This window comes from Hippoglossus hippoglossus, chromosome 4 (assembly GCF_009819705.1).
Source record: "Hippoglossus hippoglossus isolate fHipHip1 chromosome 4, fHipHip1.pri, whole genome shotgun sequence".
In the NCBI taxonomy this organism is placed as follows: domain Eukaryota; kingdom Metazoa; phylum Chordata; class Actinopteri; order Pleuronectiformes; family Pleuronectidae; genus Hippoglossus; species Hippoglossus hippoglossus.
In genome coordinates, this window is record NC_047154.1 from 7,866,407 (window position 1) to 7,883,827 (window position 17,421).

The 17,421-nt window shown below is 43.7% G+C and overlaps 1 protein-coding gene across 2 annotated transcripts in view; it reads right to left on the reverse strand.

Annotated features, from left to right (window-relative positions):
* Positions 1–4,517: 4,517 nt before the first annotated feature.
* Positions 4,518–17,421, reverse strand: part of plpp3 (phospholipid phosphatase 3) — a 31,406-nt gene continuing 18,502 nt past the window's right edge. Inside the window, exons 4-7 of one of the 2 annotated variants that reach the window (XM_034583829.1) lie at positions 17,129–17,316; positions 16,978–17,035; positions 12,479–12,655; positions 4,518–6,689 (exon numbers count right to left, since the gene is read on the reverse strand). In XM_034583829.1, the coding sequence (XP_034439720.1) occupies positions 6,561–6,689; positions 12,479–12,655; positions 16,978–17,035; positions 17,129–17,316 (552 nt within the window). In that variant the 3' untranslated portion in view covers positions 4,518–6,560. The remainder of the gene's footprint in view (positions 6,690–12,478; positions 12,656–16,977; positions 17,036–17,128; positions 17,317–17,421) is intronic. The other variant, XM_034583828.1, reaches the window with a different exon arrangement.

Below are 17,421 nucleotides of genomic sequence, written 5' to 3' on the forward strand. Positions count from 1 at the left end.
AATACAAAGTCTGGTAATCAAGATTTTGGATCTAGACACAGTGAAACTGACGTGCACAGGTTTTCCGAGCTGCTTATCTCTTAAAAAAAATTGTTTTCCTTCATTCTCATAATCTATTATAACTTTTTTGTCATTACATTTTTGACTTTAGGATAACCAAAGTTGTTAGGATTCATTCTATTGGAACCAGGAATATCTGCAATAATTTGAATTGCAATCCATTCAGTAGTTGTTGAGATATTTCAGTCTGGACCAAAGCTGAAAGACAGATTTAGACAGTCACAGAGTCATGGGTAAAAAAAATACTCATGGTATACTTGCGATTGCTGTCACTTACTTTTCTGCATATATTCTACACAGAAACATGAAACCTTCAAACTGGAGCATAAGAAATAGGTTAATCCATTCTCTGCCACAATTATCATGAGATCCATGTATATATTTCAGGCCCATTAGATTGAGGCTTCATTCATAACAAAAATCACCCCGATATGTCCCTCGCTGAGACAAAGACGCAGTGTTCTCATGCACGATCATCACCATGAAAACATGACATTAATCCCAGATATTAATCCTCCTGCTGCCTACACATGTCTATTCATCCAACAGCCCACTTGTCCTTGTTTTTATCACTGATACCCATATAATATCGTAGATTTATGAAAAACTGGGTTAATACTTAAAACATCTCTTTTTTTTATTAATTTAAAGGCTGCTCCATTTTCACGGCATGGGGTATTCGGTGGTCGAAGAAGCTGTCAGTATTTTTTCATTTTCACCTTTCTCTGTATTTTCTCCCTTATGTCTGGAAAACATTTAAATCATAAATTGGAATTCAGACACAAACTTCTTAGTTCCTTTTCTTTCTTTATTACGTATACACAGGTTTCCCCTTTTTCCCACCCCATGTCCTGTGGGCGGGTCTTATTATGTCTACACACCTCATGTGTGCTAAAAACCTTCTAAACAGACTGACATACTGTAAACAGTTCACTGCTGGGAGACTCTGCTCCTATTTCCTTGAGGGAAGTGCAAAGCCCTGGCCTCTCCTCTGGCTCTCCTCTGGCTCTCCTCTGGATCAACTCTGGCTCTCCTCTGGCTCTCCTCTGGCTCTCCTCTGGCTCAACTCTGACTCTCCTCTGGCTCTCCTCTGTCTCTCCTCTTGCTCTCCTCTGGCTCTCCTCTGGCTCTCCTCTCTCTCTCCCTTTGCTCTCCTCTGGCTCTCCTCTGGCTCTCCTCTGGCTCTCCTCTGTCTCTCCTCTTGCTCTCCTCTGGCTCTCCTCAGGCTCTCCTCTGTCTCTCCTCTTGCTCTCCTCTGGCTCTCCTCTGGCTCTCCTCTGGCTCTCCTCTGTCTCTCCTCTGGCTCTCCTCTTGCTCTCCTCTGGCTCTCCTCTGGCTCTCCTCAGGCTCTCCTCTGTCTCTCCTCTTGCTCTCCTCTGGCTCTCCTCTGGCTCTCCTCTGGCTCTCCTCTTGCTCTCCTCTCTCTCTCCCTTTGCTCTCCTCTGGCTCTCCTCTGGCTCTCCTCTGGCTCTCCTCTGGCTCTCCTCTGGCTCTCCTCTGGCTCTCCTCTGTCTCTCCTCTGGCTCTCCTCTGGCTCTCCTCTGGCTCTCCTCTGGCTCTCCTCTGTCTCTCCTCTGTCTCTCCTCTTGCTCTCCTCTGTCTCTCCTCTTGCTCTCCTCTGGCTATCCTCTGGCTCTCCTCTGGCTCTCCTCTGGTCCATGCAGCCTTGTGTGGTTCCCTGGACTGTGGTGCAGAGAAAAGGCCCTCAGAGCTCCAGGCCTCCTGACAGCTCTCATGGAGGTGCCACCCACACCACAGGCCAGCTCCAGCTCCTGCTCCTTCACTCTCTCTAACACACATACTGTACATACACACAGCCACCTACAGTAGCACTCTTGTTATGCAGTGATGCTTTTTATATCATGTGTGCCAGTGGGCTATAACATAGTAAGAAAAGAAGTCTGTTAGTCAGCCTTGTTGTGAATCACCAGTTCAGAGCCACTAACCACATTTACACATGCTAATTCACAGCCACTTTGTCGAGTTAAACATGAACTGAAACTACTTTTTCACACTTTCATATTCTCACTCTCATTTGCTTCCAGTACATATTACATATGAGATAACTGCAGCAGCCTACTGCTCTCAGAGGAGCGTGATATTCATGTCCCTGTTGAGTCATTCAGATCATGGCATGTGGACATGTGTTATCAATCTTTTTGGCTCTCTTCTCAGAAAGGAAAGCTTTTTCACAGCAATTATACAGGAATCTCTAACAAGGTCCAGTGGAGCAGAACGGGGTTCACTTGCTGTTGCCACTTACCCTCTGACAAATTACTTTATTTTTCACATTCAAAGGTGGAGTTGGTGAGTTGCTTCTGAAACACGTTTCATCGTATTAGCTGAAATCCTCTTCACGTGCTGTGAATAAATGATGTTGTCCCAAAAAAAATGTTGGTGTCTGTGATCCTCGCAGGACTGTAATAAACACAACCAAAGGTCATTTGGACCAAATAAATTGGTCGGCGTACCTGTCTGTCACTAACCGACCTGCCTGAGCTATCACTGTGCATGACAGGAGTCTTTACAAGCCAGAGAGACATACACCAGTGAAGCAGAGACAATGGTCAGAAGTTAGCAAGTCACAGAAAAGTCGGCTTCTAGGAGTTGTCAGTGCACGTTCATGTGTTGGGGGGTATCTCTGGTGAGAGGACTGGTGGGAGGGGGTGGGATGTATCAATTGTATATTTTCAAAGTAAAGCCTGCTTTTGCAGCTTTTCCAGGATTACCAACCCTAGCTTGGAGTGTATCAAAATGTTGTCTAATTCGCTGTTACTCAGTTATGCTTCATTTTCTATTTTCATATGTGGATTATCGTGATCAATTTCTAATATAATTCCTTGAGTCAGGGGTGTGGTGAAAACAACCTTGTTTCTAACATGACCCCCGGAATAAGGGTCATGTGGAGGAACAAGGGTGGAGGAATTTCTTCTTTCCAACCAACTCGTGTCCAAACGTCGACATCACCAACACAGTTACAAGGTGTTCACATGGCAACAGTGCGTTTGAACTTGTGCACGGGTTTGGACGCTGGGATCAAGGAAACATGTGAGGTAATAAATGTGATGGACACTGTGTGATGCTGAGGGACACACAGTGAAAGAGAGCTGCAGCAGTACAGACTGTGACGGCCTGGTGCCAGCTCTGCTCCACACTGCTGCTGCCAAACAGGACCACAACATGGGCCTCTCTCTGCCTCAGCAGCAGGCCCTCTACTATTACAGCCACGCATGGCTGACCCCAGGCCCACCAGCTGGTCACAGGCACCGTAAATCTCAGTTTGGTGCTGTGTTTTTTTCTTTTATTCTTTACAACTGACCTCAGACCAGCTGTACTGTCACTGTCAATATAACAGTGCACTTTACAGGATACCAATGGGAAACATGCATGCCACTATAATGATAATCAGTCAAATGATGACTGTAAATGACTGCCTCTACTCATTGACTCATTCACTGCTATAGGAAGTGTCTTTCTTTCTTTCTCTGTGACATTTCAGATTATATTTTACACATTACTATGTGGGGATTTCCATGTAGCTTTTGGATCAAACAATGTATTTTTGCAGTGTTGCTATGGGGTCTTAAAAGGCTATAAAGTCTAAAATTCAATAAACTAAAGTCTGAAATGTGTTAACTATTACATTCTGTGTGTTAAATGTATTTAGGTAGGTCTTAACTACGTTGATTAATAAAATAATCTACTTGTGTGGTGCTTTAAAGGAGTTTTGAATGTTTTGGCGGCAGGTATAACTTGTAATGTCTCTGTACAGATAACTCGTACAGATATTAGCATGAAGTCATACTAAACTGATAACCTATCAATATCCATGGTGAGAATTTGTCACAGTACACTTTGCTGACTGTGGGAAAAATGATGGATACCTATACTGTCTCTGCCTGTAGTCTGAGAGATAACAAGGCGTTTTGAGGGTTTTTCTCTACAAGGATACTGGAAGAATCTGATATTCCTGATTCTCATTCGGATATTGGTCTTAAACTGTCTTTTATAAAATATTTAAAAGTCTTCAATTTAATTAGTTGAAAGCTAGAGAAACCCTGTTTTAAGGAAGGCGATTAACAGCAGAGATTATATAAAGTATCTTAAAGTACTTAAGTCATCTATAGTAATCCTAAATACACTCCATCACTGACTTGAAGTCTTCCACTTACTGTGAACATGTACCTAAATATATATATATTACTGTGCATGCGGAAAGCAAATGCTGCCCAGCAATTTAAAAAGATAAATAAATAAATCCTCCACAAAGCCATTCAAAACTACAGTCTCAAAAACTTTAGTTAGTCAAAATGCAAAATTAAGTCAAAACAAACCAAAGTTGTGTTCATAATGAGCTTTTTATTTAAAAGCACATGTATTAGAGCTAAGTACATTTTGCAGAAAAAAACAGCATTGCTACTATTTCTTTTGTACAAAAAAACAAGACAATACAAAAATACTAATATTGAATTTTAATACAATTGTGGATGTATTTTTTTGAATGCATATTACAAACATAACTATAACAATCTACAATAGTTATTTAGATACAAAAATCTGTCAATTGATGCTTTTGAAGCAGCATTTTGTAAAGAACACAGGTCTGTAATCATAGTGGATATATCTAAACATGTTAAACAAATATCTTACAGAGTTATTTTTAGTCATCTATACATTATTTATATATTTATAAAAAGAGAGTGAAACGGCTTTGTGAAATGATAGGACGGACTATACGATGAGAAAGATGTGCAACATGGCGGAGTGTGTTGTTGGAGGAGGATGTCTGAGTAGGCTGAAAATAAAAAGGGCGTCTGTTTCTGGTTCTGTACAACTGTTAGTGATTATACGAGACAGGCTATAAACATACAAGGTTAAAGATATGAATAAAAATATTAGATCCACAGGTTTTTTTTGTATAACGTCCACCTGCTCTCTCGCTCTCTGACACACAGTGGCACACGCACAAAGACACACACACATAAACACACAGACTTGGCACAGCTGACAGTGTGTGTTTCATTCGACACACTGTTTATCAAGAGGGGGTTTCACAGGGCACAGCGCTCAAACATATTTACACACACAAACACAAGATGTACATGTACAAGTACAAGTGTACCCACACAAGCACAAGCCTATAAAGGACACACACCCACACAAACAAACACACATACACACACACACACACATATTGACACACAAACATCCATTGCCAACGAGTGATTGGGTGGGTGAGAGGCCCCTCCCTGCCAGCGGAAAGAGCCCAAATCAACCCAAAATAATGTGCCAGCTTAGCTGTAAATCATCACCCTCTTTCTACGGCGACAGACCGCACCCCCCCTCCCCCTTCACTGTGCCCACCCATTCTCTCTCCCGTTCAGGAGGCTCAACAGACGGCCCCAGCACCAGAGAGAGGCATGGCACAGCCACGTCTCTTGTACAGGTGCTGGAAGGGGGCTGCTGTGAGATCTGTCTCCCTCCCTCCACAGAAAATATCCCTGCTTTACTACATCTAACCCTCAAGAAATGCAACATCCCGGGTTTAGGCTGCACTGACAGTCCGATACTTAAAAAGCCTGACGTGCTGAATCAGGAGACAGAGACACGAGGTTGGAGGGCTCCACTTTCCAAACTTTTGAAAAGAAACTGCTCTGAAAGATGTTGTATGGGCCTAAAGAGATCAGTGTGTGATCTTTGCAGGGGCAGAGGAGTTATTGTTATGAAAGCCTCTTCATCCGGCCTGAGGATGAGGTCTTGTGAGAGGACCACACTGGGCTCGGTTGGCTTTAAGGAGTCAGTATTTCTGTCTCGTGGATATTCAGCATCGTCAAACTTTCTTTCAGTCAGACATCTCAGGCAGCAAGTGGTGATAACGGACAATGGACTTAAAAACAGTGCTATAAGTTATACTTTTCTATAATGTTAATATTTCTATGCTGCTAGTTATTGCAGTAATATCCTTCCCGTAGCAAAGGAAGTTGTTGTCCAACGGCGTTCCGAGGCCACAGAGAGTTCAGAGAGGAGGCGTCGCTGAAACTCCCTCCCTCCCTGGGCAGGGGGTTTGTCTTTTTTTTTCATCTTGTCTCTTTTCTTCATTTTCTTCATAAGTGTTTTTACCTTCAGGTGGTTACACTTCTATCAAACCTCCACACCCTCAGCTCTGTCTGTCAAGTCATCAATTTCTTAATTAATTTTGTCTTTTAGCTTCCAATTCTTTTCAGTTTTTGCTCAAAAACAATGGGCTCAAATGTTGTTTAGTAGTTAACGTAAAAGAAAATAACAAGTCTGGATAGTGAGAGTGGACTCTGCTGTGCAATTCTCAAATCTGACACCCTAGTCCACAAAGTGCCTGGCCGGGCACTACAAAAAAGGGTGGAGGAGGAGGGTGCCATTTGAGAAGCAGCTACAGTCTCTCGTCGCTACATTCTACTGTCCGATGGGAGGCGAGCAGCGCTGTTATTGGCTCCTCGGTCACAGGAAAAGAGGTGTGGCCTCTCTCACACCATGTTGTGGTGATTGTTCCTCTCGATAATGTCGGACGAAGGCAGCAGCTCCTTCTTGATTGGGGAGGGTGGGGGCGTGGCCGGCTTTACCCTGTGCTTGAACAGGTCTGACACATAGAACACCTGGTGGAGACACAGCGGAACAGCAAGGTCAGAAGACGAACAAACAACAATAACGATGTATTTAACTGCATTTGAGGATAGGTAATTGGTCACGCATGTGTCTGATTTGTAGTCAAGTCTAAATGTAAATGTACCACAGCAGGAGAAAGCCAGGGCACAGTTGTAAATTGCACTGAGCATGTTAAAACTTTCTCATTTCATTGTCTTGTAGAGACCCTTTTCCACTGGTCAACAAACCCACCAATAACCACTTGGCTTTTGCAATGTGAATGGATACAATCAGCATTCAATGGGAAAAGAGTCAATCGCCTTAGAGGGGGACGACCCTGCTCTGATAGCTCGGTCAACCATCAGTGAATCACAAAAGAGGAATGGCCTGTGGTTGCCTGGAAATATGCCAACTTAACCATGTTCCTTGGAGGATCAGACTGGCCAAGCTGGAGTATAAAGCTTGTAGCATTAAAATGAAATATATGGTTGCAGATCCTGAAGTCGCACTGTGGGCAAGCGTTAGTGACTTGACCTTGAATTGGGCGACCATGAGCAGTGGAGTGACATGTGCCCTTTAACGCTGATTGAAGACCAGACGCGCCGGCACATTCTCCGCCACCATCTGCTTTAATGTCCATGAAGGCAGGTCTGGCAGAAGGGCATTGCTATAGTTCTTTTATGAACTGTGAGCTGGTGACAACATGCTGGGATGAGAAATTCCCGACCACCTCCCTCCACGCTACATTGTGCAATTTTAATTTAGTAACACTGAGTAATCTGGCTGAAAGAAGTGATCTTAGTGTAGCTCACTGTAAAAGGACAATCAGATCCAGTGAACCCTCTCTAATCTTTTATTGAATGATGCCATGGGCGAATTCCCCTTCTACATCGACGCTGATCTGCCCTGCACGGCCGGTCAATGATCGAAAAGGGAGCAAAGAAAAGGCTGAGATCACGATGACATCATCCAACAGGAAAATGGGCAGGAGCAGACAGGAAGTGGGACCATGGGAACTACTGTCCACTGTAACAGTGGATTCCCGTTTCCACTTACAGGGGTCTGGGGTCCCTCTTAAGCAGTAGTGGCTTCAACAGAAAAGCGTTTCCCTCCGAGACAAAGAGGAAAGATGCTGCCATTAGATCCTGTAGGCTACTACTGGACAGTTCAGGGTTCATCTTTGGTTTTCTGGGAAAACGTCTCACATAGTCAGTGATCTATTTCTATAACAAAGACTGTCTCATTCCCAGTGGTGGGCTCAGCACAAACACAATCTCTTCTATTACAGCTTGACATCTACTGACTATAAAATGACCTTTATTGGTGACCTCTGACTGACATCACATGTACATATAGCACACAGCTGCCTTCATGCTTATAAATGGGCTCATTGTTTGTACAGTCATTAGTTTGTGTAGCATGTTTGTTACGTCATATATGGTATATTGTATAAGATATAATTATGGGAGTGTGGAGAGATATGAGGTGGAGTCATATCTATGAGAGTCACCCAAGTTGTCATGGGAAACATTCTGCGCTCATTTCCCAAGCGGATGCTCTGCCGCCAATCACAACGGGCCCTGTTTGTCGGATCACCCAACCGCTAAATGCCCCGGCGGAGCGCTTATCGTGACACACCACTTCCTGCATGCAATACACACACTCACTCACACACACACACACACACACACACACACACACACACACACACACACACACACACACACACACACACACACACACACACTCTCTCTCTCTCTCTCTCTCTCTCTCTCTCTCTCCTGTCCTATTATGTTGAGTGATGCAAACTCAGCAGAAAAACACAGCACAAAGGCTTGTATGTACATACAACACTGTTGCAGAAGTTCCCATATGTGTGTTGCAGTTGCAGGTAGCTTTGCTTTCACCTTATGCCCAGTTCATCAAAAACCAGCTCAGCTTTAAGACTGAAGACTGGGCTGCTCTTCATCATGTGAAGCCTCCATCTGCATCTCTTCTTTTTATGGTATTGATCATTAACTCATTGTAGGAGAACATCAGTCCCTGTGTCCAGTTCAGCTGTCTCTATGCTCCACCTGCTGATTTGTTCTCTTCATCAAATCACAACCTGACACGCTCACATTGAGCCAAACCCCTTCAAAGTGTCAAACTTTAAAATCTCTCCTCATGTCATTTAGCTAGTTATTGTTCATAACCGTGTTCACTAAGTGACACACCTCCACACCTACACCATCCCTCATCACCATCACCAGTGTCCAGGCTCCAGTGGGGATTCATCTTATTCATAGGACTGCTTCAATGGTATTCTACTTCCTGCTGTGGTCTTTGTGCCAAAGTGTATTCATTTTGTTTAACATTAATTCTAATTTCTTATTTGATTCTCTATATGTCCCTTCTGCTGCCTAATTATGCATTTGAGGATGTAACACAGCTGAGACTGACTTTGTAAGTCATCAAAAAGAGTTGGGATGCATGTAGGAATATTTGCATTCACGTTTGAAATTTAAAGGCTTCATTTTTTTCAGATGCTGCAGAATGTGCGTGTGTGCGTGCGTGCATGCATGCGTATTTGTAACAATTAAAATGGCATGTCTGACACATAAAGAAGCTGAGTCACACAGGAAGTGGGCGCTTTGCAGGAGCAGTGAATGTCTACAAAAACCCCCACATTACTCACCAGAACCTCTTTTGTATGCCAAAGAGTAAAAAATGGATCTGCTTGCACACACATGAAACCAACTATGAATATATATATGTATATATATATATATACATATATATATATATAAAAACAACTGTGTGAGTAAATTTAGAGACTCCAGTTGTCTGTGGATTGATGAAGATGACTTCCTGTCACTACACACAAGTTCACAGACCACACAGACACTGCTGCCATGTGCACTATGTGTCCTAAAGTGTTTGAACCAAAGTGGGTGGGAGATAGCATCTTCTCATCTCCCTCTCATTTTAAAGCCTGACCCCACTCCTCTCCATTGTGAAAATGACCCTGGAAAAACAAATGAGCGCAGCACCAGCTTTCTCTCTGTGACAGCTGCTTCCTGCAGGTTTTCCGTCCTCTCGACCTTTATTACGACACGTGTTAAAAACTAGGTCACTGTGTCTGATAGCAAGTGCCAGGTAGGACACATGGACAACTTCCTCTTGCGACAACTTCCTCTTGTGGTGTGCCCCATTCTCTGTCTCGTATGTATGGTCCAGAGGCTCACCAACATAGACTTAAAATCTGCATGTATCAGACTCAGACACTGTCCATCATCAAATATATAGAGCATAGACTGTATATGAAAAGTGGATGTAGCTTCCAGCAATGAAAGATGAAGTTGATTAAGATGAAGATGAAGTGCTTAAAAGTGCAACACCTCAGAGATCCAGCAGGGGCTGTCTACAAGAATGTATCTCTTGCTCCATAGACCGTGATTCAAAAAAGCCAACTTCTCACATCAAATACTAAGTCAATAACCTTTTCCCATGAGTCATTATGGTCTCATTCATTAACTTCACTCCATCCTAAAAGTGTTCTGGTGGTCCATGTGAAAATGATATTCGGGCTAAAAGAGCTGTAGGTTTGTGGGCATGTCGGTTTGATTGACACACAGACGTCATGGATGATTGACAGGTAGCTGTTCAGATGGTGCAGACTGAAGAGTGATTGAGATGTGGACAGGCGACAGGATTTAATGCAGCAACTTACGATGAACTACTTACAACAAAGGCTACAAATCTGTCATCTAACACGCCTCTATATATGAATGTGTCCTTACTCAGTGGGGGATACATTAGGATTAAAGAATTAACAGTAGCCTGCAGAAACCTACAATAGCAGACACAATGAAGTCATCGCACAACACACTTCTCTACAGACAATTGCTGAAATGTGCTTGGACAGGAAGACACTTTTCCACAGGGCCACATTACTCATCATGCGATATTCAGAGCAACTGTTCACAACTACACACTTGGGACTGATGTGCAAATCCTCTAATGTGTCCCTTTGTTCTTCCAATCAGACTTTTTGAATCGATGACAAGCGCGCTTTCAGTGTTTGGAGACTTTCTTGTGTGTACTAGACTCAGGCAGGATCAATGGACCAGATTACCCAGACTGCAATCGGGCTCTCAAACATCAACAAACACTGCCTTAAATGTCTTATGAGACTCTTATGAATCCCAGTGGCCAGTGTCCTCAAAATGTGCTATGTTGGAGTGTTAATACTCATTGATATAATATGGGATATGATTTATATGCATTCAGTAACTCTAGACTTAGATATTCAAACGCTGTCTAAAGTGCTGGAAACATCTGAGGGTGGCAAAATATATTCTCTCTGACAGGATCTCAAAGTGTGAACTCGTTCTTTTATTCTTACATTTAAAAGAATGATGACTGAACTTGTGCACTTCTTAACTCCGGTATGCTCACACTTTGATTACTACGTACTTTGATCACAAAGGGTTCGTACCTCCTCTATCTTGCCTCAGCTCATCCCCCGTCAGGTCCTCTCTGCTTCACTGCTTGTTGAGGGGCTGAACAAGTCGAGCTAAAGTACTCACAGATGTAAGTTTCTACTGAGACTGGGCCAATCACACGGGGCGTCACGGATTGTAAAACTAACCCCACCGCCTCAATCTGTCGGGTTTGACTACAGTATGTATCTATTTGGATGTGAACAGTGCGACTATGTGTGTGTGTTAGGTTGTCTCTGTGAGGGTTGTGGAATAGTTGAGTTGGATTAAACCAACACTTGTCTTGAGCCAAGATGGAGACAAGGCTCCTCTCTCCTGTCACTTCCTTCCCTTTACACCTCCCGCCAGATCTGCCCCTTCAGAGGTCAGGCTCACACACAAGCATATTTCTGAAAACATTCATTTTTCTATTAGTCAAAGCTGATGTTGTCCAGGATCCGCACTCAGGTGGAGCAGGGTTAGTGTCTATTGTTACTGATTCCTGCTCAGGGTTCACTTTGGATCCTTCAGTAATCCTGGCATTCAAGGACCCTGCGGTGCGGAGTGTGAATGTGCATTTCAGCTGTGCCAAGATCTGTCTAGGCGCCACTACTGAGGTCTTGCTGAATTTTATGAATCTAATCCTTTCCACGTTGATGATTTGGATCCTGTAGAAAGGTAAAGGTCTATGTGTGTGTGTGTGTGTGTGTGTCTGCACACGCACGATAGTGTGCATTGGTGTGTTTTTCCATACTTTTCCCAGAGGCAGCAGAGTTTAGCCAGGGCCTGCTGTGCTGATAGAACGAGAGCCGCCAAATAAAAAACTCAAAATAATTAACAGCCTCATTCCTGTTTCAAAGGCTAATCCTCTCTCTCTCTTTCTCTTACTCACTTTCTCTCTCTCTCTCTCACTCTCGTACTCCCTCTCTCTCTTTTTACACTCCTGCTTTTTTCCTCCCAGCCCCGAATTCAATTTTCCTTGGCTCCACCGAGCTTAGTGTAATGATGAGGGTTACTAAAATCATCTGGCAACTGCTGGGACAATGTGTCACAAAAGTAGTGAAGGAGGTTTGCAGAGTATGGCTCCACACTAACGCAGAGACACACAAAACAACACACACACACTCCTGAACAAGGGCTCCAAGCAATGTGTTATTCATTAAAGGGAATCAGATTCTCCTCACTTCACCGCCTGCTCCAGTTCTGCTTTTACCAAAAAACTGAACAGAAAATGTGGAGGCAAACTTTATGTGAAGTGTGGTCCGTCTGTAGAATCGTAGACACGCAATGTAGGTTGCGTGTCTTGTGTGTTTGGTGCATGTGCTGTGTGCACTCACTATGCAGTAGGCCACCAGGGCTCCCTGCACAAAGCCTGCCAGGACATCAGTCGGGTGATGCTTGTGGTCGGAGACGCGTGATAGGCCGGTGTAAAACGCCATCATCAACAGGGTAAACTGGAGCAACGGGCGGAGGAGACGAGCACCGCGCCATGTAAACCTGGACTGGAGGTAGAACTGTAGAGAAGGAGGGAGGAAACAGACAGATAATGTTATTTCTTTTGTCAATGCAACAGTAATATGCATATGTACTGTGTAAATGCTCAAACATACATGTTCTTAGTGTGTCTATGATGTAAAACATGTAATCCGCATTATGCTGTTGATGGGAGTATCTATGTCGATGTCAGTAATGACCTGAACCCTCACACACACCTGCCTGGAAATTTTCATTAAAGTCATTACGTCTAACACGTGCTGCCCTTTCAACTGTGCACCTGCAGCATGTGTGTGTGTGTGTGTGTGTGTGTGTGTGTGTGTGTGTGTGTGTGTGTGTGTGTGTGTGTGCGTGCGTGCGTGTGTGCGTGCATGTGTGCGTGCGTGTGTGTGTGTGTGTATTATAACTGTATAAGAGGTCTAGACTGAATCAAATTGGGCAGGCATGACAGACCCACAGTGAAACACATCTCTTCCACAAACAGACACACACTCGAGTGCCTGAGACCCGGACATGACTGATTCAAGGTTCAACATCCCAGCTGTAAAAACAGCACCACCACAGAGAGTCACTGGATTACACACACACACACACATGCACACACACATACGCACATGTATATACATGTAATCTGCAATGCATGTTTCAACACTGTTGGGATGAACTCTCTACCCTCTATTAGAGGAAATAGAGGATATCGCGGATGCACCCCCTGCTCTGCCTGCAGCAAAAAAATGTTTCCTATGTCAGATTGGAGACTGAGGAGAAGTAAAACAGGAACAACAAAGTCCAAGGCCACTGTAAGTCACTGTGGTACAAGTGCACATACATGCAGTCTCTCTTTTTTTAACCACGCAGAGTGGTGAGGTCAGTCCAGGTTTCCCAGACATCCTGTGTTTCTGTACCACTCATACACTTCCTGTCTCTCACACACAGAGAAAGAGAGCCTGGGAGTGCCAGCCCTCTGTCAAGGTCTAACCAGCCCAAACCTTCAGACTTGTGTCTTTTAATCAGCTAGGCTAACAATACCTACACACAGCCACAGTGCCTCCCAGTAAACCACCCATTCACTATGCGAGCTGGCATAGGTATTGGCGTAAACCTCCCTCACACTTCCTCTACGACACTCCATCATTGTTCTTCTCCTTACGGAACCAAAGGAAGTATTCCCTCCCATCCCTTCCAGTCGTGCTCGCTCCTCCCTAGCAGGGATGTTTAGGCTTCAGGCTTCCTTTGCACTGGTTCTCAGGTAGTGGGTAAGGACTCCTGATAAGTGCTTTGACGTCTGACGTCCTGCAACCACAAACGCAACATCCTAAACCTCTCAATTTAGAGGAAAGCTTTGATGGACGATGCAAAAGTGAAAATTAGCTCTTGAACTTAGTCTAAACAAGTTTGATAGACCCTATCAAACTGTAAACTCAGATAACCTGTCTGACCCTGATTCAGCAGCGGAAAAGTCACAGTAAGAAATTGAGAGGGAAGTTCAACGACTCCTGTTTCACTCCCACACAGATCTGCCTTTTCTGACCTGAGCCATCTTCCCACAAAATTTGCTATGTGTCTTAAAGTTAGATCTGAGGGAAACAACAATAAAACCCAACAACAAAAGGAGTCCCAGTAGATTTCCCACGACAGAGGAAGACGAGACGACACAAAGTCTGGTGGTTTCTGAAGGAATCCAGCTCATTTCAGTGTGATCTCCTCTCTCTGTCTCTCTCTCTTGCTCTCTCAGTGTTAAATGAAAGACAAGTCGCACAAACACAACAAAGCGAGAACTGCTCCGGTTCACGCCATGCTGTGAGAAAAAGGCATAGCTGTGGTTACAAGCATTTATATCATAAACATGTTGGTTTTTATAAATCCAACATGTCTCAGTGATATCAGGCTCTGCAGAGGAGCAACCACAATAACATCACAACTCTTGTCTAGTATGTCATGTTGTGTGCCCATTAGAGCAAAGAGGAGATGTCTCAGGTCATCTCTGACGACTGTTGACTCTCAGCTCAAACCACATCAGGGGCACGCATGGTGATTGGACATGCTCCGCAGGACACAAAGTGATTCCATATCACAGAGGGACAATTAGCTGAAGAGTGGGAGCCGTGGGAAGGAGGACAAGGTGACAGCCACACTATGAAAATGGGAGCTTTGGAAATTTGGCGAGCAACGAGGGAGCAGACGACACAGGCCGGGTTGAGGGGAAGAAGGAAACGATCAATATGTGTCTATGCTTGTGGAAGAGCCTGTGGTTTTATTGAGGACAAATCAAACGTCTTGAGAACCTGTTTATTTTACCAGAACTGTTGATGCAATGTTTAGGTTCAAGGTATCTAATAAAGAAACAAAAGGTCAAAATCATTGATTCCATAATCTGATCTTACATAAATGAATAAAGTTGATGCTACATTTGTCACTTTAAGTACATTTACCTCATTACTCTACATACAAACATGTTTTATGTATCTGTACTTTACTGTACTTATTTAATGTGTTCATATTGCTTTTCATATCTTTAAACGTAATCAATAACAAGAGGGGAATTGGTTTACTGATCCAATCAGAGTGGGCAGGTAACATTAGACCCCGCCTCCTGCAGAAACTCCTGAAATGGATTCAGAGCAAGCCGAGACTGTTGCATTAGGGAAACGGCTACACTCTGCAAGTTACTTTTACTTTTAATACTTAATATATATTTGAAATAAAGTACTGACTTACTTAGAAAAGTAGAAAAGTTATCGTGGAACCTTTACTTTCACTTGAGTTCATCTTTGTCTGTTTATTTTTCCTTTACTTAAGCAAAATGTTTGAGTTCTTCTTCCACCACGGCTGATCATCTGGAAGCCTACATACAATCTTTGCATTTATTTTCATTGGTGATACATCCACAGCTAGAAAATAAACTGGCAGAGTTTATCCATCTTCATGTTTTCTTTTTGATTTTAATTTTGGATGTTTGTAACACCAGGGGGACACGAGTAGAAACACAAGAAAAAGTTGTAAGTGTGGAGGGAGGATCCGTGAGTAAAAACATTACATCACATGACGTTTTCCAGCTGGTAAAAACAAAACAAGCCGCAAAATCCCTTTTCCACTAGGAATGCTGCCACTGTGGCCAGTGGCACTTTGTGTCAGGCTGGTTCAGTATTCCAAAACATCAACTTCAAACTGCAGCTCCCTCGCTCCTCGTGTTTGCACCAACCTCCTCTGGCTATGGTCCGGAGCTTGCCGCAGCTGGAACACTGTTCTCTGACTAGTGTGTGTGTGTGTGTGTGTCACTGTGGTCTGGATGCAGCACATCTCTGTTCCCTCTCTGCTTTTTTCCCTGCTTTTTATTCATCTTGTTTCCCTGGTCTGACCAGAGTACAGCTGTAGGTTCAAGCAGAGGCTGGGAAATACCCACAGCAAACTCTCACTGCATAACAATGTACTATAATAGGACTTTCACTGTGTGAGAACCAATAACACCTCAAAACCAAACCTGGGTCAGCCGAACCCAAGACAAAAGCCCATAAAGATATCTTGGGTCAGTTGGTTTGTCTGGAACACATCATGGAATAGACCTAGTGTGCATTGTTGTGTTTTCTACTGCTTGACCTTAATTTCTAACAAACTAAGAATGTGATGTTCATTCAATGAAAATAAACATCTGGTATTTGCAAAAAGAATGAATTTATATGTTGATTTAAATATAGAGCAGCGATGTGAGAACTTACAAGTGGTCGAGACGCATGTGGAGACACAAGTTAATGGCAGGTATAAACAGGGCCTGAGTGGAGCATGCAAAGTGAGGTGGAAACTTATGGTGTGGGAACTGAGGAGGAGGGAGAGGTGGAGGCTTGGGAGCTATGAGCTGGCAATAGTGTGTGTGTGTGTGTGTGTGTGTGTGTGTGTGTGTGTGTGTGTGTGTGCGCGTGTATAATAAAGCGTTTGAAGCATGAAATGCCTCTAGGGCGCTAAGCCCCACCAGACACCCTCAACAGGTGGAGTGAGAGATGGAGGGAATAGGAGAGGACAGGAAGTGAACGTGCAGCTGCTCTGAAGAAAACAGGTGGAATGCATTCATCCATCTCTCCGAGGAGTGAGAAAGGAGAATAGAACTCTTCATAAACTGAGAGAGGAGGAAGAGCAGAGGAGGAGGAGGAGGAGGTGCAAATAAAGTGAATAGGAACAATGTTTTGTTTATTCTTCAGGCAGTGATTCCCCAAATTAGAGACCAGCCTTCTTTCCATGACTCCCTCTGCAATCTGTAAACCATTGTTTGTGTGGCTCTCAGCGTGTGTGCTTGCATGAAACTGTGTTTGTTTTGAAGTGAGTGTGAGAGGGTTTGATGGTAACTTACAGCCAGGTAGAGCATGGTGAACATTGAGAAAGAGGCATGTCCTGAGAAGAAGGATTTCCTGAGGAGAGAAAGATGATCTTTGGTCAGTTTTTTCAAACCATGTAGTTTATCTTTTCTTAGGTGTGGCAGATGTGTTGGTGTTGGTCCAAACCTGGCCTCCTGAACATCACTCGCGTCACCAGTGCAGGTGTAGTTGGTGATGTATCCCAGTGAACAGTTGATGGTGGAGAAGTCTGGCCTGCACACATTTATGAAGTGGGGTCTCATGCGACCCACCGACACCTTGGCGATGTCTGTGAATGACTGGCTGACCGCACAACCGAAGAGAAACACGCCCATCTGCAAGACAACACACATTCATATGATTACATAAGATCAGTGTAGATGTCTTTAAAGGACCTTTAGCTAAGCCCTGTCCCCTTTACTTTAGCCAATGTCAGACAT